The sequence below is a fragment of the Bactrocera oleae genome, chromosome X (assembly GCF_042242935.1).
Source record: "Bactrocera oleae isolate idBacOlea1 chromosome X, idBacOlea1, whole genome shotgun sequence".
Classification (NCBI taxonomy): Eukaryota; Metazoa; Arthropoda; class Insecta; order Diptera; family Tephritidae; genus Bactrocera; species Bactrocera oleae.
This window is the reverse complement of record NC_091541.1, coordinates 25,703,954-25,728,613: the sequence shown is the minus strand read 5'-3', so window position 1 is coordinate 25,728,613 and position 24,660 is coordinate 25,703,954. Positions and strand designations below refer to the sequence as shown.

Genomic DNA, 24,660 nt, shown 5'->3' with positions numbered 1-24,660 from the left:
AGCAAAGATAAGTTTTTTCCTTGTATATTACCTAGCACCCATTGATATAGCAATTGTAACGGATTTCTCGATAAATTGTCTACTTTGAAACTGATTCTTGAGTTCGATCACTTGATTGTTATATAAAAGTCCCAAATTATTTTAACTTTATTCCTAATCCAACAACTTAACGCTTTGTTACTTATTATCCGAGCTTACAACTTCTTGCTTATATTTCATTTGATCCTTACACCGCAACACTCTGAATAGATTTGTGTCTGCTGCACAATCTGGAAGCCCTTATATAGTAGATCAGTAACAAAACTTCGCTACTCAAACATTCTGACAACTACGAATTTCGTTGTTTAGTCAATTCTGGGAATTTTTCGTCAATTCGACTTTGTTCTGGCATCCATGTTCTTCACACTATACATTGTCTCTCTCAATTACAATTTATTGTTTATCGATGATGTCAGCAGGTTAATTAATTCTAACGATGCACTGTAAGAAATAGTTTAACGTCATAAGCGAACATTAAACACTAAGCAATTTTATATAACTGCGCCATTGATATCGTTACTCTTCCGAGAAGGGAAATATCGGTAAGACATATTAAACCATTGCAATACAGAGGTGATCACATAATTGAGGACTGTCAAATAGTTTATTCATACTACTTGGATTCACAATAAGTTTACAATTATTAACAATATCACGATCACATAATTTATATTAGTGCACAACATGATAAGCCTGACTTCATATTGTTAGCCGTATTTTTAATTTCGTGTTGTTGTTGTTGTAGCGGCAGAAGACAAAATAATGGTATGACTTTGAGAATTAGCCTATGGCGTCCTTTTATTTTTGGTTTCTAAAATAGGCACCATTATAAACAGTAATATTACCTTCCAGTTATTCCGCAAATTGGGTTCTTCATGGAAAATTGCTTCCGCGAATAACGCAGATAATATTATATTATTGGGATGTTAGTTTAGTGAGATCTGGTGTTTCTAGTATTTAAAACAAACAAACGGCCGTCACCCCGTCTCTTTTGCCAGAAATTTTAGTTTAATAAAGGCTGTCTTCGAAAACGTCAATTGCAATGCATAGGACAAAGTATACTGTTCTGTATGTATGTTGACATTGCATCATGTTTTGAAACGCATTAAACCGGCAGTCGAGGCGCAACGACAGAGAAAATCACGCATCACAAATAATGTTGATGCTCTTTAACATCTTCATATGCAACGATGGTGTTGTAATAGAAAGTTAATTGTGTAGATGGCGCTCAACACGGCTTGTGTTAAGACGAACATCAAGGCTGAGTCAGAACGTGTAGAGAGTCCAGACGGACAAGTTGTGTGTCAATGACATATCTTAATAAATAAACGACTTAATAATTTTATCTCATGTGGTACCGTTTATTAATATAAATCCTTCAAACACAACATATGGAGGAGTCAGATTCTAAAGCCTGTTATTAGTTGTTCTGTGGTTGCTTAATAGATTATTTTGATTATTATTATTAGTGTGCCTGAATTGTACCAGATTTTTATATATTTCTTAATAAATTTTAAATTAAAATATTTATCTAAATTATTTTAAGTAGATTGATTTAGAATTGTCTATAATAATGGCTGAAAATAGTCGCCTGGGGAACCAAACACCCAAATAAGATCGGTAACACCCCTACATTGCAACCTAAGAGCCGGTGAGGAAAAGAAAAAAAATATGCAATTAACGAAAAGTACCGTTTCAAAAAAAAAGTTATTGTATTACATTCCTTTTATTCATATGGACAGTTCTGATGTATTTTTATTAAATTATAGTGAGACGATTATGAAATTAAATTGGAGATATATTTTGTACAATATGTAAATAAATATTTTCAACTTATCCTACCCTATTGCAAATGAAGTGAATGATTAAAGCGCGTTGTGATTACGATGTTTCTGCCAATAGTTTTTTACATTGTACAGTGGTGATATAGTACGTATTAGTGTACAAGTAAAAGAAAATACTCTGGATACATCGCAATCACAACCCATCTCAATCATCCACTTAATTTTCAATTATGTTGTCAATAGATAAAAGTATTGATTCAAGACTGGCTCAAATATTGCCCCGCAGTATTATTCTATTAATCTCACTTAAGCCTTTTAACCATAAATTAAGGTTATTTCATGGTTTAACAAATGTTTTTCCTTCTTTGTTTACAATTTAAATGCAATTTGAGAGTTAAAATAACAAAAAGAAAAGGAATTGACTTATGGGAAGAAAATGTATATGACGAGGGAAATAATAGTGAAAACTGAATTAAAATATCACTTATTAAAAAAAAGTTTATGAAATTAAAAAAAAAAATTAAAAAAATTAAGGAAGGGCTAAGTTCGGACGTAACCCATATTATACTCTCGTCAAAAAGTCAAATGGTATACTCGTTTGAGATTTCTTTATATATTTAAATAATTAGGAGTAAGAACTGTTGCCACAGTTATTAAATGACAACACGATTTATTATATGAATTTCAATTATATATCTAACACATTGACCGATAGTTTCGGTAATAAGTCAGTTTTAGGCACTGGGGTCCACATATTCAGTACCTAAGGGCTTGAACAGTTTTGGTTCGATTTAGACAATTTTTGGACACAAGGTGGCATACTTTAAACGCATTATTCACTCAAAGTTTTACCCCGATACAATTATTTGCTTGATTTGTATAGTGGAAATTGAAAGAATCAGATGGAATTTAAAATGGTGTCATATGGGAAATAGGCGTGGTTGTAATCCAATTTCACCCATTTTTGCACTATAACATAGAAATACGAATAGAATGTTATGTATATGGGTTTTCACCTAAAAGTTAGCGGTGCCACGCTCACTGTCTAATTTTGAACGTGGTTCCTATAAAGTCATCGTATACCAGAGATGCAATTTAATATCTCTGGCGCGTTTAACCGTACTGTTATATGGGGAGTGGACGGGGTTGTCACCCGATTTAACACTGTCGATAGAGGTGCTAAAAACATTTGTTCCCAGTGAATTTTCTTATTATAGCTTTAGTGGTTTAGGAGATATGCACATTAAACCTATTAGGAGCGGGACCACGCCCACTTTTTAAAAATTGTTAAACTGCACATGCCACTCCCTAATTTGATCCTGTATACCAGATGATCTATATATCCTGATCTTGATCATTTATATATACATATATAACCCTATATCTAACTCGATTAGTTTTAAGTGATACAAACAACCGTTAGGTGAACAAAACTATTATACTCTGTAGCAACATGTTGCGAGAGTATAAAAATATCTGTGATAGGATTTGAACTTATACTATGTTCGCACCGACACAAAATTCGTGTTTTCATAGACAAAAGAGAATTTCACGCGAAAATTTGTGTTTTCATCCATACAAAATCTGTCAAACGGAAACACAGTTTTCGCTGAAAACCCCTTGAAAACTTACATTCCACTCATTATAATCGGCGCCTGCTCTAGTTTATTCGATATTATTAGAAGACATATTTTGCCAGCCCTAAATGTTAGTTGACAATTTGTTTACATTCCATAATTGGCCTAAACGTACTCTACAATAAACTGCTGATGGGTTCACCAATACACTCACATTTGATATGTCAGTACTGTTAATTTAAATTTGCATTTTTAAGATCAGAACTATCCACTGATTAGAGAAAGACGTACGCAGAGCTATTGAGAGGAGGAGAAAATTTATTTTTATATTTTCATATTTTATTATATTTTTTGTTGTATTCCTTTTTATATTTAAGTATATTATTATAACTAATTTTGATTAAAAGTTTGAAATTTATTAAAGAAATAAAAATTATATTATCTACTGCCCAAAATAATTTTTCACTTTAGATAGCGTTTCAGTCATAACAATTTTCAGCTATGATGGATTTATGGTCAGCAATGACTCCGAAAAAGTCATGAGAATGAGCAGTATAGATATATACTTGTAGTAAATCAATTCCGAATACCCATGTGTTAAAGAAAGATGAAAACTCACACACATACGTTTGTTTACATCAGTTTTTGCACAAGGATCTTAAGAAAATGATAGAAACTTTGTTCTACGCTCTGACAAAATTTTTTCAGCTATGACTGTCATATTACTCATCAGATGACCGTCACTATTCTTGTAGGGTACATAACAAATGTAAACAAATAGATGTCTGAACTGTCAATGAAAACTCATCGAAAACACACAATGTCGGTCAGAACGACTTTGGTTCCACAATCCACAAATTGTGTTTTCAAGAGGATTTCAATTATCTGAATAGAAAGTATAATGTGTGAACTCAATCAGCTATAATTTTTTATTTGTTTCAAATGTCCAATTTGTATGTGATTATTTTCGAAGTTGCCTTTCATGCGCATGCACAAATATATTTGCATATACTTACATATGCATAAGTACATACATATATCCCTCAATATGACATTTGAAATAAATTAAACCTTTGCGCAAGCGACAAAAAAAAAGCGCAGTCGCACCATCATCGACCAGGCTTGCGGAATGCAATATTCTAAATATTTCATAATACAACGGCAACAAATTCATTCATAAGGAACGCCCATAGTCTACAGAGCAAAGTCCGTTCATTCATAACTGCGCACTGCGCTCTCTTTTCTGTTCGCCTGGTCAATCATAATTCGTTTTCATACGGAATTCCTTCTCGCAATTAACTTTAGATAAAATGAACAAACAAGCCGAATTTCAATTTAACAGTCATTGAAAAGCCTACCATCTCCACGCATTTTCCTGTTGCCAGAGAGCTGCTTAATCACAGCGATGAAGTGACAACGTGATTTTTATGGCATCTATATATAAAAAAAAATTAAACCCGTTTTCCGTTGTCACGCCATAACTTGAGGCTGTTGTTTTTTTTTTGTGGTTTTCTAATACTCTGTAGAAAGTTCTTACGGAAAAAAATATCAAGAAAATGTCTCAGAAAGATTGAAGAAATACATCTAATTTTGCATATTTTAAAAAGCGCGCGTAACGAATGTCATCATCATTCACAGCCATAGACTATATTGAAAGAGCATCGTTTGTTCGGAAATGTGGTTAACTAATTAAATTATATCGCACTAATTTACTAATAATTGCAAATTACTCGCCACAATTAAATGTACCGACTTTGACGGTAATATTAATAATACCAGTGATGATTTCATTTTAATGTAAGTATTTAATAATAATAAAATACGTATACTATGTGTTAGATTTCAGAACGCAGTATACAAATTTCGCATAACCTATTAAGTAATCTGTGGTAATCTGACACACATCATCTAACATAGCGCTAACAATAATTTTATTTAGTTTTTGATAAAGTTTGTTTTGCTTTAAAGACTAAGAAGTTTGTTGTTTGCTAATAAGTGTTTGTTAATCACGGTAAGTTCGCAGCTTAATATTGATTTTTGGTAACTTTTGATGACTACACAATATTAAAATTTGGTATACACGGTTAAACAGAAATATAAGGGAGTAATTTTTTATTTTCAGTTGGATTTTAGTTTTTAAAAATGTCACCAAGCAGACGTACAAACTTAGGCCGCAGAACTCGAAATACCTCAAGTCAAAGATATATAAGAGCAAATCAAACTGATGAGCAACGTGAAGCTCGAAATGAAGTGTTAGCTACAATATTTATATTATAACTTATGAACAGCTTAACCGGTCTGGCTTTAAATTGATGAGGGGATAGCACAAAATTTTAAATAATTCGCTACTGTTGTTAATGTGAATGAAAACCTAAATTATCTAGATTTATGGAATGACATCAAATAATCTTTGGTTGAAAATTATTCAGAGCCATTTCAATTCACCTCAATTATGCAACGGTACAACTTCGAAAATCAAAGAGATTACAAGAAATATTATTGTAGCAACTATTTTGACTGGAAAATTTAATGGAGAAATGGTTCTCTTACCACGTTTTCCAACTGTTAGAACATACGATACAAATAGAGCTTAATTAATTGAATTTGAAAATGTTTATAATCAAAAACTACAAATATTATTGTTAAAAATTAAGAACGATCAACCTCTTTCATTATTTCAAACGTTATCTACTAACAACTTCGAAAATTACTCATTTGTTTCATATTTGAATATAAAATTAATAAAATAAAAAAATCAACATAAAACATTTAATGTTTATTTGTGTTTAATAACAAATCGAAGGAAATTAGTATTCATCATTTCCAACTTTGGAAGTGATCCGCTTGGTTATTCGTACATTGGAATTAACGTTTTCGTTTCATTTCATAAATACAATTTTACTGTATTGAATAGTATATAATTAATGTATACCTTAGCCACAGCAACGCGTGGACAGGATCCTCTAGTTTTATTATAAAATTTATATAAAATTGCCATTTATAATAAATCCTTTAATACTTCTATGAGTTCTAAACACACTCCATATAGTGCTTTTATAGGTTTACTTATTATCATTATTTCATAGTTTTCCGATTTAGTCCATTTTTTTTGATTTCGCCGCTAAAAAATGCAGCCCAATCGGTAATCGCATTACTTCAAAAGCAGCATAAGTCATTTTTCAATAACAAGGCACTGCGCACGATTCGGCGTCAATATGTATGCGAGCTCGTATTCATATATGTTTGTCGGAAAAGTTGTCATTTCGTTATTTTGAACATATTGTCATAACTCAATTTCTATAATGAACAAAACCACCATGAACAGAGGCGTTTCAGCTGAGGCTAGACTACTAATAATAGCGATCGATTTGTATGGAGGAATACATATTGAAACATTGAAGGGTTTGTTTTCCTAATATAATAATATTTACGTAATAATATAAATCCACACAAAAATAATACTAATTTTTTCCAAATAAAATTTGATAAATTTAATAAAAGGAATGGCTGATATAATTTTGTGGCAATTGTTTTTTGTAACGTAATAAGTAAGTAATGGTTTTACATTTCATTTAACTGCGAGTAAAAAGAATTATACTAATAAGCAATATTTTTCAAAATATATAAGATAAAACTACAAGCGCTTTTATGAAGTTTTTTTTTTAGAAACTAAATAATATAATATTTGTTATAAAGTCTTTAAACGTTGTACGATTAAGTCTTCACATGCTACTTCTACATTCTCCTAGTTTTCTGGCTTCAGCGTTTATATGAAACTGTAACCTTATTGCATGTTTCGATACCATTTCGCGAATAACTTTGCGGACCATTTTGATACGAAGATCACGGTGTAGGTTCGATATGCGTATGTTACATGTGGCATTTATAATTTTTCTAAAAACATCCCCAGAGAGAATTCCGTGTACTTAGATTGGTTTCAGTGTTTGATTATATATTAAAATTTATTTTGTGTTGTTACCGGTGATTTGTTCCCGATTAGCCAGCTTATTTTGTTATATTTTAAGTTTAGCTCTGCAACTTTTTTTGTGTGTGCTCTTTCTATTTAGGCTTAAATCTCCTTGAGGTACACCTGTTTTTATTGGCTGTGGCGCGGTAAATGCTTGTCCCAGTTTGATTCTGAAGAGGCGATTGCTTAAGTGAGAGGCAAAAATACCAGTTAGATTCTGTGGTAGAAGGAGTCTTACCTTCTATCAAACGCCTGATATACGTCTAGAAAAACAGCTGTTGTTCTTATTTTCTATCGCATCTTCTACTATGTTTGTTATGCGATGTACTTGATCGATTATAGAATGTTGAGATATAAATACAAACTGATGAATTGGTTTGTTTACAAGTCTTCCGATAATGACAGCTTCAAGTAGCTTAGACAAAATAGGCCACAATGAGACGATCTGACGATGCTTCATGTGCGCTTTTCCCAGGTTTTTGCGTCACAATGATTTCGGATACCTTCGATGACATTGGCACATATCTGAGGTTTAGGCAAGCGTTTATTATCGATGTAAGCTTTGTTAGTGCTCGTTGAATTTACTTTCATATTGCGAAGCTTCCAGCTGCGGTAAGGTATCTTGGAACGTGAGTACTACGTGTTTTAGCTAACTTTTCGGAAAATACTTCCGCTTTTTACCAAGGCCCCGATGGGCTCTCTTAGAGGAGGATTTGACAAAATTGAGTTTCTTATATATTAATATTTTTAACAGCTTTCCAAAGAGAGTAGTCTGTATTTTTGTTTGTTGTAAGTTTCTTGAGATTGTTTAAAATGTTTTGATTTTTAAATTCTTTGATTTTGTTGCTCAGAAGCTTAGTTACAAGTAAATTATTCAGGTCTGTTTTATATTGAGAGAATTGCATATTTTGCCCATTTTTACGCAGTTTTATCTTTTTCTTTATGAGATCCCAAATGCCTGCTGGGTTATTAGTATAAAAGCATTTTTGTTTCAAAACAGTAGTAAAAATTCTTGAATAATTTTCTTAAATATATCGACTTTATATTCCACAATTTCTGGTGTTGCTATTTTGTCTTTAATATTTATATTTTTCTCCAGCATAACTTTAAAATGCTCCTAGTCCGTATGTTTGTTTGAAAGATATGGCGGTAGCTCGGTTTCTTTTAAATGGTCATTTAGGATTATATTGTATTATATATACTGGTGAGTGGTCTGAATTTAGGTCCAAGCTATATTCCACGATATTGAAGTCCTTGGATATTTGCCGGATGATGAAAAAGTCTATCAGGTCAGGTAACTTTCTTTTACTTTGTTGTTGTAACTCTTGAGCCCCATTGTGAGTGTTTTGCGTTAAAGCCATCACCCATGATGAATTTACCATGATGGTTTAAAATTAGCTCTGTATATAGAACCGTTTTAATATTATGTCTAGGTGGGCTATATAGAGCAGTAATACTTATTTTTCTAAAACCTGAGTCAACCGATATGGTCTTAGCTTGATATTCATTTCTTCGAAGGGGTGAATATTATCTCTAACAATTACGGCACTGCCACGTCTCGAGTTGTTATTTGGATGATTGGAGCAATACGTCTTGTGGTTTTTACACTTAACGAAAGTATAATTTGTAAAATGAGTTTCTGATATAAGACAAATGTCAACTTTTTCAAGATGGAGTAAGGTCTCTATTTATTTCTATGTTTGAGTAAACCATTAGAATTCCATGTCATAATTTTGATGGATTTCATTTTTGCACCCTATTTTCATTTTGCTTTTGCTCTAGTTGAGTAAGACGTTTATATATAAATCTATTTTGCTCTTCTAGTTTATTAAGCTTGTTGAGAATCAAAGAAATATTGCCGATAATACCATTAACGGCATTCGAATTTGTTTGGTTTTCAGGCGTATGTTGTTGAACTTGGTTTGTATCTTTAACTATGCTGGCCAATGAGGGTTTTCCAGATTGCTTGTTTGCTTTAGTACATTCCTTCAGTTCAGCTGTAGCTACACTCTTACTTACACTAGGTAGAAAAAGTCTCCGCTCACTGGGTACAAAATCTTTTGAACTAAAATAAAAGTTTGACCAATTAAGAGATTTAAAATTTTTTTTTGTGTTATTAAATCAATCTTTTTCTATCCCAGGATACAAAGTACATATTACATACAAAGTTTGCACCTATAGACGTGTTACAAAACACCTGTACATAGGCCTGGTAATATTAGTTTATTATAATTAAGCACTAATCTATTAATAACAAATGTCATTTATAAGAAAAACAAAAGAAAACATAGTATTTTTAAATATCAGTGTCTACAATCCAATCAGTTCTTTGTGCATGCTTTATTTTCAATATTTAACAACTTTAGACTCAGCGGTAACATATTGTAAAACTGATTTCCAGAATAGGCTTGGTTATATGTTCGTTTGCGAATGCAATGCGCTTCATACGGTTTTTTAAAGAAATTAATGGTTTGTTTTTTTAAATCGTATTTTTACATCTTCTGCTATTTGGGAAGCGGTTAAACGCAGATTAACCTTTACAAGGATACAACTTTGCGTGTTACCCGATCAGTCGGACGTCCAGATCGGGGCTTTGAAGTAATAATTTCGGTTTTTTTGAAAGTCCTGATGACGTAACGCATTGATGACTTTTACTGTCCTCCTCTTTTACCGTCCTTCCCTAATTTTAATATTATTTTGCGTTCATCAACACTTATTTCTTTGCCTTTTGCACTCATTTCGATTAAAGCTGAATAATTCGAAAAATTTACTCACAAATTGCAGATTTTTCCTTCGACAATCTAAATTTGTATTATTGACAACCACGCACAAAAAATTAGCAGGTCTTAAACGCGTAGAAACTACAATAAACTAATTAATAAGCAGTGAGCGTTTACTTTTACTGCTTATTCTCCATTAGTAGAATTCAAAAAATGCCGTTAACTTTGCAAACGCACATAGGAATTCCATGAAATTTGGCGACTGTAATGCTATTAGCATGCGCAACTGATATTCTGAAAAGAACTTCAAAAACGCATATATTTTATTAATATTTTTATTGAAACACATTCCACGGATTGGTGAGCGGAGACTTTTTTTCTAAATAGTGTATGTATATTAGCTGATAAGCCTCTTTATATTTTTGGACGCGTTTTTTAAGTTTTGAAGTTATTTTGCCACTTCATAACCCCTATAGTTCGCAGGGTGATTTTAGCAATAGTTTCTAGTGTGACCAAACGACTGACAGATTCGCACTTCGGTAAAAGATTCGATGGCTTGACAATAGTATTTGAGTTTGACAACAGTATTTAAAATGTGTTTAATTTCATAGATTTTTCGATGTTTTTCATAGATTCGAAGCACACAATGAACATATTTAAGGAATTTTTTGTTTTGTAATGAAGTTTATCTATGGCCTCCGTAACTTTAAAGCCTTGTTTTTGAAGATAAGTGACAGTGCTTTCAGGCTCACAAGATTGAAGAAGGCCTTTCATCATAACGCGTACGAGAAACACGAAATATTCGATTCATTTAATTTTTTTGTGAGAATTCTATAGTCAGAGCTGTCTGAAAGGGGCACGCAGTCCTCGCCTTTACAAGAACTTGAGCCAGTAAACTTAAGAGTATATGCACTTTTGACTTTTGCATTTATCAAGGAGCGCAACAAAGGTTGGTTGAAGTTTTATTATAAATGACGGAGGGCGATGGCTTACATGTATTCCTATTTTTCTTGAGCCTTATCCTCTGGTTTTGGAGACATTAATCGATACATCTGACGAAGAATCTGCCTTGCGTTTCTTATTGTTTTTCGATCTCTTATTCGTGGTTTCGGCTACGAAAGTTGCCTTTGGTGGGGAGGAAGAATTTATATTGCTATATGTATAAGCGATTTTTTAAGTTCTCAATTTGTAGCTTAAGTATAGTATTTTCGTTTTTATGTTCATTGTTCAAATTTTCAACTTGCAATATTCGATCGAGCAACGAACTTATTTCATTATTTGGCGTTCCGATACAAGATGGTGAGGACTGCGTTAACTGAGTGTTTATTTTTTTGTTATTGTTTTAAACTTTTTCGAATTACGTGACGTCCCCCTACGCATTTCCACAGCTTGTATTATTTGCGGAGTTGCCTAGTACATTTACTGGCAAAATAAAATTTAAGATTCATGATTCGAACGTAAATACTGTATTCACATTGAGCACGCTAACCTAAACCACCTCAAAAGTGGGAACGCGCTTGCTTTAACCACTATTTTTTTGTTATCCTTTGCCTATTACATATTGTTCACGGAACGCATATAAATCTGTTAAAAATTTATCTATTTAATATTTATTCTATCAGAAACTATGTGGGTTTTACCAATAATCGGCCTTTTCAATTCAAACAACTATTTATAATAATAAATTTTAAAATATCATAGATATTGTAGACGTAAATCTAAATAGGCATGCGTATCGATAATTCATATAAGAAAATTCTTTGTGTCTATTTAAAGCCCTTCCTCGTTTCACATATTGCATGGTGTATTTTTCTTTTCGAAGTTATATTATGTTCCCTGGTCTAAAAACTGCAAATTAGTACTTAAAAATATTTGATTCAACATTTGCGCCTTCTTTATTCATTAAAATTCTCTGGCTGCACTATTGTTGTTTTTCAAGCTATTATAAAGCTTCTATCGCAGGCTTTGAGCGTGTGGACTGAATCAAGAAATTCCGTAACGGAAATAAACCCAACACCATCACAAAGTATGAGCGAAATGCTTGCATACTTTTAGGCGTATTTTCGCATATCTTAAACGGAACAAATCAGTTGAAGAAACAGCAGGGTGATTCAAAAATAATAATATTTAAGATACAATTTTTTTAATGGCAAATAAAAATATGGAATTTAATCAAAATTTTGTTAATAAAAACAAATTATACAATGTTCGGAGTCAAATATTAGTAACATTATTATTAAGCTATGGCATAGCTTTTATTGCAGGCTTTGAGCGCGTCGACGGAATCAAGAAATTCCGTAACGAAAATAAACCATAATGTTTGTATATCTGCCTACATCTAACATATATGTAAACTAATTGATTTATGCGAAATGTTTATGTATGAGCATGCATATATATCGTCGCAGATTTTGCGAGTCATGGAAAACTCTTTTAAAATTGCGAAATATTTTAAATCGACAAGAACTATGTTGCGATTTTTGACACTTTTTTCTGTGTTTGCGGGTTTGCAGTTTTCTCTTCCAGTTTTCTTTCCAGAACTATAAGTGAATACTATATATAGGTACATACATGTTATTAACCTATTGTATAGCTTTTATCGCGGGCTTGAGCGCGGTGACCGAATCAAGAAATTCCGTAACGGAAATAAACCTAACACGGTCACAAAGTATGCGCACAATATTTGCATACTTTTAGGCATATTTTCGCATATCTCAAGCGGAACAAATCAATTGAAGAGCAGGGTGATTTAAAAATAATATACGTTTACAATTTTTTTAATGGCAAATAAATATATGAAATTTATTAAACATTTAATTAATAACAAATAAATAATTCAATATTCAGAGTCATAATATTATTCAATATTCAGAGTCATAATATTATATTACTAACATTATTATCATTTTGGTAACCCCATCTTTTGGAACAGTATCTCCTTTGAATTGAACAATACAATTGAAATTAGGTATTTCAATCGGATTATCAATGGTAATAAATGTCCACTTATCTTGGCTGACGATTTCAACATCAACTTCTATGATAAAATATCAGAGCGATACAAAAACACGAAAAAAAGTAAGGAAGGGCTAAGTTCGGATGTAACCGAACATTTTATACTCTCGCAAAGTCAAATGGTATACTTGTTTAAGATTATAGGCACAGGGGTCCATATATTCACTACCTAGGGGCTTGAACAGTTTTGGTTCGATTTAGACCATTTTGGTCACAAGGTGGCATACTTTAAGCGCATTATTCACACAAAGTTCTACCCCGATATAATCATTATTGCTTGATTTGCATACTGGAAAGTGAAAAAATCAGAAGGAATGGGAGGAAAAAGGTTGTAATCTGATTCGCCCATTTTCGTACTATAACATAGAAATATGAGAAGAATGTTACATTTGTTTTGTTGAATTCGGTTAAGCGGATCCCAAGACATGGGTTTTCACCTAAAAATGGGCGGTGCCATGCCTACTGTCTAATTTTGAAGTCAGTTGCTTTTAAGTCATATCATACCATCCCAGAGATAAAATTTAATGTTTCTGGCGTTTTTGCTTGATTTATCGCGCTTTTAGTAGTTCTTAACAGTACCGTTATATGGGGAGTGGACGGGGTTGTCACCCGATTTCCCCATTTTCACACCGTCGATAGAGATACTAAAAACATTTGTTATCAGTGAATTTTCTTATAGCTTTAGTGGTTTAGGAGGTATGCACATTAAACCTATTAGGGGGCAGGACCCCGAACACTTAAAAAAATTTAACTGCAGAAAAAACGCCCGTTTTGTGGCCGTGGCAGTTGTCCGATTACGCCCATCTTCAATACCAACCGTCTTACGATATCGAGAAAGTTACAGCTTGCACAGACGGACGGATGGACAGACAGTCACCCGGATATCAACTCGTCTCTTCATCCTGATCATATATATATATAAAAAGCTTTACCTAACTCGATTAGTTTTAGGTGATACAAACAACCGTTAGGTGAACAAAACTATTATACTCTGTAGCAACAAGTTGCGAGAGTATAATCAATAATAATCCAGAAGAAACCACAACAAAATATGGGACCATCTCTAAAAAGGTATTCTCCAGATATTTAGAGAATATCAAGACTTAAACTTATCTTTCTTATTTCAGTTACCATAAACCTATATTTTCAATGATAAAAATTCCTGAATAACGTACATGTATTGTAAGATAACAAAAATAAGTTAAACAATTCTAACTTCTCATTTAATTAATACAAGAAAAAATATTTTCTTATAGATACCACGTTTAAAAAGTGTAACTTGAATAAATATCAAAAAAAAAAATGCATAAAAATAATTATAATTGCATAAGTTGATAAAAAAATTCTATGCAATAGCTTTACTGCATATAGAACCTAGCTTTACGTGACTGTTCATACTAAAACAACGTAGCGAAGAAAACAAAGGGGAAGCCACAATTTCAGTGTTTCTCTCTAATAATAATGGTGAATGTTGCGTGGCAAAGTGTAAAAAGACGAGAATTGTCCAACATTTTTCTTGGCTTCGCGTCGAAAACTTTTTATGTGTACGTAGTCATACAAAAGCGTATCGAACAAAGATGCCAACGTTTGATCCAATTTTCGATGTACTTGGTTTTTTCGGTTCTTGCTAACTGGAACATCATTCGTTAGATTGTTGGGACAGTTTCGACGTCATATTCATAAACCCACGTCTCTCTACTCGACGTCGTCTTTTCAAAAGATTCAGGGCTTTTGGTAAACGTTTAGCATTGACACGCTTCATACGCCAAACTTTAACCAAAGTCTATTTAGTCGATCCATAGGAGATGTTGAGATCCTCTGATTTCTCTCCGATGCCAACTCGAGGACTTTCAAGCAATGTTTCTTTTACTTTTTCGATGTTATCGTCATTAACAGAGGTCATGGGCAACTCGTATGAGACAAGCCTTCGAACGACCTTCACTAAATCCTTTGGGCCACTCAAATACTTTTGTTCGTGATAAAGTAGCCTCCTCAAAGCACCTCTGAAACATTTTCAACGATTTCGTAGCCGTGATGCCATTGGAAACACAAAATTTCAAGCAAACTCGAATTAAAAATTAAAACAAGAAAAAACGTTAACTTCGGTTGCGCCGAAGCTATAATACCCTTCACAAATACAAAGGCCCCTTACATATACTTGATTCCGAACGTTAAATTTGTATGGCAGCTATATGATATAGTGATCTGATCTGACCAATTTCTGTGGAGAATAATTTGTTGCCTTAAGCAATAACTCGAGCCTAATTTCGTGAAGATACCTCGTCAAAAAAAAAAATTTTCCATGCAAGCACTTTACTCCGATCGTTCAGTTAATATAGCAGCTATATGCTATAGTCATCCGATCTATACAATTTCTTCGGAGATTAGATTAATGCTTTAATAATTTCGTGAAGATACCTCGTCAAATGAAAGAGTTTTCCATACAAGCACTTCATCCCGATTGTTCAGTTTGTATGGCAGCTATATGCTATAGTCATCCGATCTATACAATTTCTTCGGAGATTAGATAGGCTTTATTTACCAGAAACAGGACGGTATAGGACGGTTCGCTATAGAACGTATAAAAACGTGGGTTTATAATTTGAAGATTTTGATATACCATACAAAAGAGCATGAAAAATCTTAAAATTAATTTATAGACTGTGAGCTTCAAATTAAAATCATTTTATCGAAAAGATCTTATTTGCACAAGTTTTGTAAACGGAAGTGATACTTAAATACGCTCGTATTATTTTTCTATCACCAAGATAATGTCAATGATACCTCAGATATAATTCTCGGATGAAACAAGAATACAGTGTAAAATTTGTTTACAACCTTGTAAATTTTTTCACGCCATTCAACACAGACGAAAAAGTTCTCGATTGGCGAACAGACTTTGTTCTTAATTTGGCTTCAGCTATTTGCTAAACTAAGCATCACAGTCTTACATCCTTTAACCGTGTATTTTATTTTTGAGAAGCATTGTTAAATATCAATTTTGGTAAATTATTCAACAGGAAACGTTGATAAATAAATAAAAATGAAGTATAAATATTGACTCCAAAGATATATTCTATTCAAACTAAATAACTCGAGTACCCAAGATGGCAGCTGGCGACTCAGTTGCCTGTGCTCAGTAGCTGATAGTGAATCAAAACGTACTTTATATTTGTATACGGTTGTTGAGCTCCTACTATGCTAGCGCCAGTCATTCGTTAGTTGGCTTTCGACTGGATAGTCGCGCGTTTCGCATCGTTACGATTTCATAGTGGTATTTTCTATATTCACTTTCTATATTCTGTTTTGAGCGGTATTCGTTTACGCGATTCTGTAGGCCTGGCGCATATGGCTGCGAAATTGTTGGTGTTATTTTTTTTGCGGTATTTCCTTTTGTGAGGGTATTCGCTAACATCATCATCATAACATTTCTTTGTTGTTGCTCGGGTACGTGATCGCGAGTGTTTTTGGGCAAGCCCACATTTTGTACATTTTTTGGCTTGTCTGGCTTGCGTTGCAGCGATAATTATGGTAAGTACACATTGTGTATTTTGAATTTACGGTACCTTAGTGGGGTAGCTTAGGTGGGTATCCACAAAATCTACTTTTTTGGTGGACTTTCACACGATCTCAGTTTATTACCGTATTTCTGGGTAGAATGCCAATCAGGAGTTTGGAATTCAGTTGGTCCAGTGTCAGCGGGTTCTAAGCAGAATTGAGATACTGACGACTATGCCAGTGTTGGAGGTGGTGAATCCCGTGCAGATCAACGGTGTTAGTGTAGTATTGTACGTCTAACCCACAGATCGGTTCGGTACAGCGTAACATCGGTCGACTCGTAATCCTTACGGAGACATTGATCTGTCCGGCGGTCAATTGAGTGACCTTTGTCCAGACCTTTGACTGGAGTTGTGAGCTGTGCCGCGAAAATACAATAATTGTTTGCTTTAGTCGTCGCTACTACTGAGCGGATATGCCACTGAGTCACCCTCTTCAGCGCATTCAGCCGCACGCACCTGACGAGCAGTTGTTTTAGGGTCCTTACTGAATGTGTATCACCAACTTCAGCGCCTAAAGGTCAAGCCAAGCGCTGGGAGAAGTCTAGCTAATCGACGGTTACGTTAGATACCACGTCGGGGACGAATCAACGGGGTAACGAAGTTAGTAACACCAGAAAATATTTATATGCTGCATTCGAACTATTTCTACCTACATTTAAATTTTTCTATTTAAGCATACAACCATTTATTTAACTATACAAATATGTAAGTTCTTTCATCAATATGGATATGACTCCCTCATAACTTCACAGATATAGTTTGGAATAAGATTAAGTTGAATATGATGCATGTAAATTTCGATTGAAACTTTGGCGCCGAAACCGTCGCGTCTCTTCCAATTCCCTCAACAGCCGGTTCCACGTAATCGAAATTGACCCGGATTTTACCCGTCCTAGGGCTTTTATTTATATATTACTATACTATAGATCGATAAGTAATAATCGCGTTTGTAAGAAAAAAAACGTCTGAAAGATAGTAACACTTTCGTTCCTTGCAAACATTTGGACTTGCATATTGGCGGAAACCCTGAACCAATTCATTTTGGTGAGGGATCACTAAAAAATAAACAGTACACGAGTTGCAAACGGTTTTAGTGCTGAAATCGAAACTTTATGATTCAATACTAAAAATATGGTGTATTTAAAAAGAAACTCCATAGTATTGTAGCTCAACTCAAAAATAACATTAAAAATGTGAACCAGATTTCTTCTAAAGAGTTTTCTAATTTAGGCGTTTTCTTTGATTCTGGATTTACTTCTCTGAATTACTTTAGTCATATTATTACAACGGCCTGCTCATTCCAGCTTTTAATGATCCCTGCCTTTGAAAAATTTATAACGCTAGTTCTCTAAACGCTATATACACCCCGCTTACACTTTACACTCGAGCAAAATTAAAAAAAAATTAGTATCTAGAAAGCACTGGCTGGATTTCGCTCAGTAGATCGAAATATTAGAATTGAGTCTTATTTCTTTTATTTTATAACACTTGTTAATGTAAGAAAGTAGTATTAGGTATAAAACTTGTTGCAAAGTAAATAAACAATAATGAAGTTACACCATTCTATGCAGTGCTTAGATATTATTAAGCAATTTATGTGATTTGTACTATGAAAGAAGTGAGTCAAAATTAAAAATTACCCAAAATTTTTTAGGAGACTTAAGACAAATATCCATAAATTCTTTATGAAAATGTGTTTTCAATACAGGTTTATAAACAAACTCCAATTCAGTAATGATTTTTTCTTACATGCACTTCGTATTTTGTTTCTGCTTGTTCTCGTTTCTTAGCTTCAACGTTGGAATTAAATTGTATGTTCATTCCTTAAATTTGACAAGACCAATTGTACCCCATTAATAGGAACATGAATTACACTTAGAGAAACATATGAAAATTTTTATTGAGATATCTGTCATACAGAACGATATACTTAAAAAGTACAAAATAAAGAACAGGGCCTATGAAATTCTGTACATGGAGTCAAATGGGAGGTATGTTCCGATATAATTCATTTTCACCAAATAACTTATGCTAAGTAAAACAATCTGCCCCAACTTTACAAAAATTTCTATATTATTGATTGTAAAGTGTAAATTCGAAAAGAGGTTTGTTTGGAAATCAATTAATAGACACCTGACGTCCGTTTTTGGAACAACATATCGCAAACAATACATATATGTGCTAAGTTTTAGTGCGACCACATTTTGAATTTGCCAATATTGCGGAGTGAATAGAGAGTTATATTTTTTATATAATATATTACAATTTATGTATATGTTCTTATATCCTTCTCTTCTATTGAACCATAGGTTCATCTTATACATTGTATACATATAATGTAGTTATGGTATTACCACATATTAACAGCAAGAGATGATGAATTGAAAATCATTATATTAGGTATATGAGAGCTAGCTGAAGTATAGTCCCTATTTTATCTATTTTAGGCACAAGGATACATTACTATCAGCAAATCATTCATTAGGATATCTTACATATGCGGTATAAAGTCAACCGGAAGTTCGAAAATCTTTACATTAGGTATATCGGGGCTAGTGGAACTATCGACCCGATTTTACCCACTTTTGACACAAGGACCTGTGTTATCACCAAAAAGATTCTCACTGTATTTCAATAATATATCTTACAGATTAGCCGATATGTTCGGTAAAAACCAGCATAGACACCGGGGTCCACATATTCGCTATCAGCTTCACAGTTGTAGTCTGGTTTTGACAATTTTTAGTCATGAAGTGGCATACCTTAAAGGCACTATTTGTACAAAGTTTTATACTGATACGCGAAGCCCGACAGACGTTGTCCTGTATCACGTCTTATATGTAAACTTTTTGAAATTAGCTGTAACAATTAGACCGTTGTGATGAAAATTTTTATTAGAAACTTATTACAGTATCTAACGTCACTCATATACAATATATTTATCACAATCCAACCAATCGATAGCGTGTCAATATGTATTGTATATTAGAATGCTTTTAGAGATGTTAATTGTAGAAGCTGCATTGAATGAAAACTTGAACGTTGAACCTATTCTATAACGAGTATTTATTCTTAGAGTTAATTATCTACAAAAACTTAAGTTATCGTACACAACATTTTTATCGTGTACAACATTTTTGGTTAATCCTTGAGAGGTATAAACAAATAAATTCGATAGTTTTCCTACTCTCGAGCACGCAACGTATAATTAGCCGAGAGAAAAGTCTGTCTGCCGGAATTCTATGCAAAACGTTCGAACATCTGCGATGGTAGCGCAGTCTACCGGATCCAATGTAACACATTCCAAAATTAACAACTACTTATATTGTATATGAAAAATTAATTAAATAAACATTATCAAGTGGACTAAATTGTGAATCTAAACCATCCTCACTTGAACTCACACAAAAAATTTCATCAAAATCGGTCGAGCCGTCTAGGAGGAGTTCCGGTACATACACACGCACACAAGAAATATATCTATAAAGAAGATATTTATTGATGCTTAATATGTATACAGGAAAGTGAAAGAATCAGATGGAATTCAAAATTGTTATAGGTATCATATATAGGTAGTAGGCGTTGTTGTGATTCAATTTCGCCGATTTTCACACTGTTAAATAAAAAATATCAGAATAGTGTTATGTCCCGATTTTGGTTGAAATTAGTTGAAAAGGTCCTGATATATGGAGTTTCACCGAAAGATGGATGGTGCTACGCCCATGGTGAAATTTTTATACCGGCTCCTATAAAGCCCGTCCGTACCATAAAGGATGTGAATTTCTGACGTTTTTACGTAGTACTTTTAGGAGTTTTTAATATAACCGTGGGCGAGGTTTTTACCTGATTTTACCCACTGTGTGGCAGGTTAACAATGAATTTGACCTTCGCGAATTAGGTAAACACAGCTTTAATGGTTTGTGAGATATTTACATTAAACTTGTTAGCGGGCGAGGTCACGCCCACTTTTAAGAAATGTTCAGACTACAGATGTCATTTTCTATTGCAATTCACTGCACCAAATAAAAGTTTTGTGTCTTAATTTTCGGCTTAGTTATAGCACTATATTTCGTTTAATGCCATTTGTACGCGTGCAGTGGTCCACTTACGTGTTTCATCTCAATTTTTACATTGGTTACAGCTTGCGGACAGACGAAAGGAGGGACAAACAGTCAACCGGAAATTAACTTGACTTATCATCCTGATCATTCATATGTATATATACAACTCCATATCTAACTCGTTTATATTTAGGTAACAACCGTTAGACGAACAAAACTATAATACTCTGTAGCAACATGTTGCGATAGTATAAAAACAATATTTTGCTGTTGAAAATTGAACTTTATTAAAAGTTAGCTTAGTCAATATTTTTAACAGTTTGGTTATTGAACTGCACATTTCTCAAAGTTAATTTAATTTTTTTAAATTTTGGGTTTCTTCTTCGTTACTTAAAAACTAAAATAATGCCAACAGTTTTAGAATGCCTTATATCAACTTTAAAATACATTCATATATCTATTTTATTATCTAAAAAAAATACATTAATGATAATACAATCTGGTATCATCATTGTCAGGTGAAGCCCTTCGGCATTTCTACCGTTGTTTGGGTCAGACCATTGTGAAGTACACAAGAACGACAGGAATCACCATTATTAGGTGCTGCGTTTAGCTTTGGCATATCATACCATTCTACTGTTGTTTAGTCAGGCCATTTTACCGTATGCAATAAAAACTTTGTTACTTTTGTCGGTTTGCTTACATACAAATTTTCTATATAAGCATAAGTTAAGCATTAGATTTGTTCAGTTGTCTGTCAAAGGAATGGGAGGGTACTTGGAGCGTACCAGATAAATAGTGGAAATAATAAAATCGTGGTTTTATTTTAATGCAAATCCGTCATTAGAACACGCTTAGTTTGAATATTTAGTGCAATCCTAAACATTTTTGGTGCCCCCTGTGAGGTATGATATATAATATAACATTAATATGTCGGCATTAAACTTACGCACATAAGCGGAAAACTCTATTTTGTGCAAATGGACGCAAGTTCAAGCGGAAAACTACCATTCAGACTGTGTCGAAAGTGAACAGTTCTTGGGTAGTGCCCGACAACATTTCTCTCTTTTTATGGACAACCATTTTGCACTCGTTTCTAGCGCACATCGAGGCGAGTTGGCAGAGCATGACGATTTGCTCGCTTCAACAGAGGAGATTTTCAACAACATTTGCATCAAATTGGTTGGATCCCGTTTCAATTCCAAGCTTTGACGGACAGACGTCAAACTGGTTAGCGTTCAAGGATATGTTTAAGACACTAGTTCACAACAGAAGTGACTTACAGCTCACCTTTTAACTGGGAAAACTGCGACAGTATGTGAAGTCAGAAAATGTTCCATTAGTAGGTGGCTTGGACACAGGTGGGTATGAAGAAGTCTGGGCTGAAACGTTATGACAACCCCCGTACTCTTTCGAAGAAGCGTTGAAGGCACATCTACCAGATATACTCCTGGACCGTCGGCTACAGCGTCATTGATGGCGCCCAAGGTACTTCCCCGACAACAATGACAAAAGAGTGACGTCCAGTCATTCCTCTTGCAGGGTGACCGAACTATTCTCTTAGCAACGGCAAACGTGCTTCTTGCCGATTGGAAAGGTCATGTAAAGGAATGTCGCGCACTTTGCGATATTGGTCCTCAGGTGAGCTTCATTTGCGAATCATTAGTAAATGTTTTAAATCTTCCTAGAAGCCCGTACGTGTGTCACGTCGAACGTATTGATCAAAGCCTTTCAACCCGTACAAAAGGTATTGTGATAGTTAGTATGCAGTCTAATGCGGATGAGAAGTTCAGGATCAGTTTTAATGCGTACATCATTGATTCAGACATCAGAACCAGTCATCATTTAAAAGGTCTTCGTTTGGCAGATCCGGCGTTCTGTATACCAGGGCCCGTAAAACTACTGATTGGCGCAGATATTTGCCCTTGCATTAAACGATGTTGTTGTCGGTTCTCATAACGAACCATGCGCATTCCACACTCGTCTCAAATGGGTAGTGCTTGGTCCAGTAGTATCGAACGAGTCGAAACCAGTCTTATTTTCATCTTTTGTGGACGTTTAAGATAATTCTACCACCGGTAAACTTCTACGAAAATTTTGGGAAATCGAAGAACCTTCTGACAACACCGAGGCAGAGGTGGACGAATGTGAAGAGATTTTCGCCAGTACGGTTACGCGACTTCCGAATGGTCAGTATATTGTACAGATCCCGTTTCGATCTGATGCACCTGCACTCGGAAACTCACATCCGGTGGAACTTCGACAATTTTTGAAACTAGAGCGGATATTGGCAAACAACTACGCACTGAGGGAGAAATACGTCGAATTCATGGGGGAATACATCAAGTTAGGACACATGGAGGCGATAGATGGTTCCCCAGTTGGCATGGGAAGCTGTTATTACATCCCTAACCATGCTGTTACGACTAAATTCAGAGTAGTGTTTAACGCATCGTGTAAAACAACCAATGGCGTATCTCTTAACGATACGCAACTAAGTGGACCCCAGCTACAGGAAAACCTGGTTGACATACTTTATCGATTTCGGCGGTATTCAGTTGCTTTCACAGCTGATATCAAAAAGATGTTCCGACAAGTAATTGTTGATTCCAGGCATCGAAAATGAAAATAGATTCTTTGGAGGGTCATGAACTCTTGCGTACCTATAAACTTACGACAGCGACGTACGGTATGGCAAGCTGCCCTTTTAATGCTATTAGAACATTGAGGCAGTGTGCCTATGATAATTGGGTAGTGATCGCTGACGTCAGCCGGGCAGCCGCTTTAATGTTGATGATTATTTGGAAAGTGTACACACGACAGAACTGGCCATCAACCGTGCAAGCGATGTTGATGCCATTCTTCAACATGGTAAATTGGAGTTAGATAAGTGGAACTCCAACTGTGTCCAGACCCTGGAAGGAATCAGTGGCTCTAAGGCGTCTGCATCGGAGATAAATTTTAGCGATTCCAGCACAACGGTATTGGGCCTACACTAGAATCCTATTACTGATACCTTATTTTTCAAGGTTAATGTATGTAACTTTCACACAATTCCTACTAAACGGATTGTTTTGAGTGATATTGCAGTATGATCCACTGGGGATGGTGGCACCAGTTGTCGTGACGGCCAAGATATTTGTTCAAAATCTATGGTTGGCGAAGCTGATACGCTTGGTACGCTTTTACCATCTGATCTTCGTGAGACTTGGATGAAATACCGGAGAAGTCTACAGGGTCTTGAAAATATCAAAATACCACGATGGCTAGGAATCAAGGAAAATTCAGTATCGGCGCTACATGGGTTTTGCGATGCGAGTACCAAAGCTTATGCAGCAGTTATTTACTTGCGGAATACCAGTGCTGACGGAGCATGCCATACGATCCCTCGTCTAGAGCTTTCTGCAGCTCAACTACTGGTTACAACTGGTATGTTGTTCATACGTCATGCTTTGCAGTTTGAGGACACTGCTTACACATTATTGACACGACTCGACAATTGTTCTCCATTGAATCCGGCGACAACCCTTTTCATTGAAACAGTATGTGGCGAATAGGATAGCTTTCATACAATCGGATATAAACGCGTGGCGACAGATTCGATCAGAATACAACCCCGCCGACTGGGCGAGCAGCGGAATTACACCGGTCGCTATTAAGGGGAACGAACTTTGCTGGAAGGGGAACGAACTTTCCTCTCATCCACGCGGATAATGAATCATCATCACCGTAACCAAGTCTCACAACTGAAGAAAACCAAATTTTGATCGGAGAAAGCCGAGCGATAAGGGTACATCTTGGCGTTGGCATTGGGAATGGTTTATTGTTGACATCCTTTTAAACAGAGCGAATACCTTTAGTAGCAAGGTTTAACCGTATAAAAGCGTTACTTAATACAACTGCGCGAATTCGTCGTATCATGCCGGCACTCAGGATT

The 24,660-nt window shown here is 34.6% G+C and overlaps 1 protein-coding gene across 10 annotated transcripts in view; it reads right to left on the bottom strand.

The window, feature by feature from the left end:
- Positions 1–24,660, bottom strand: part of GlcT (ceramide glucosyltransferase) — a 125,413-nt gene that overhangs the window by 5,351 nt on the left and 95,402 nt on the right. The window contains exon 1 of one of the 10 annotated variants that reach the window (XM_070112745.1): positions 20,067–20,095. The exons of 7 other annotated variants lie outside the window; for them this stretch is intronic. In XM_070112745.1, coding sequence (XP_069968846.1) covers positions 20,067–20,080 — 14 coding nt within the window. In that variant the 5' untranslated portion in view covers positions 20,081–20,095. Of the gene's footprint in view, positions 1–31; positions 215–884; positions 932–20,066; positions 20,096–24,660 lie in introns of those variants that run through there. 2 more of the 10 variants (XM_014241114.3, XM_014241115.3) reach the window with 2 other exon arrangements.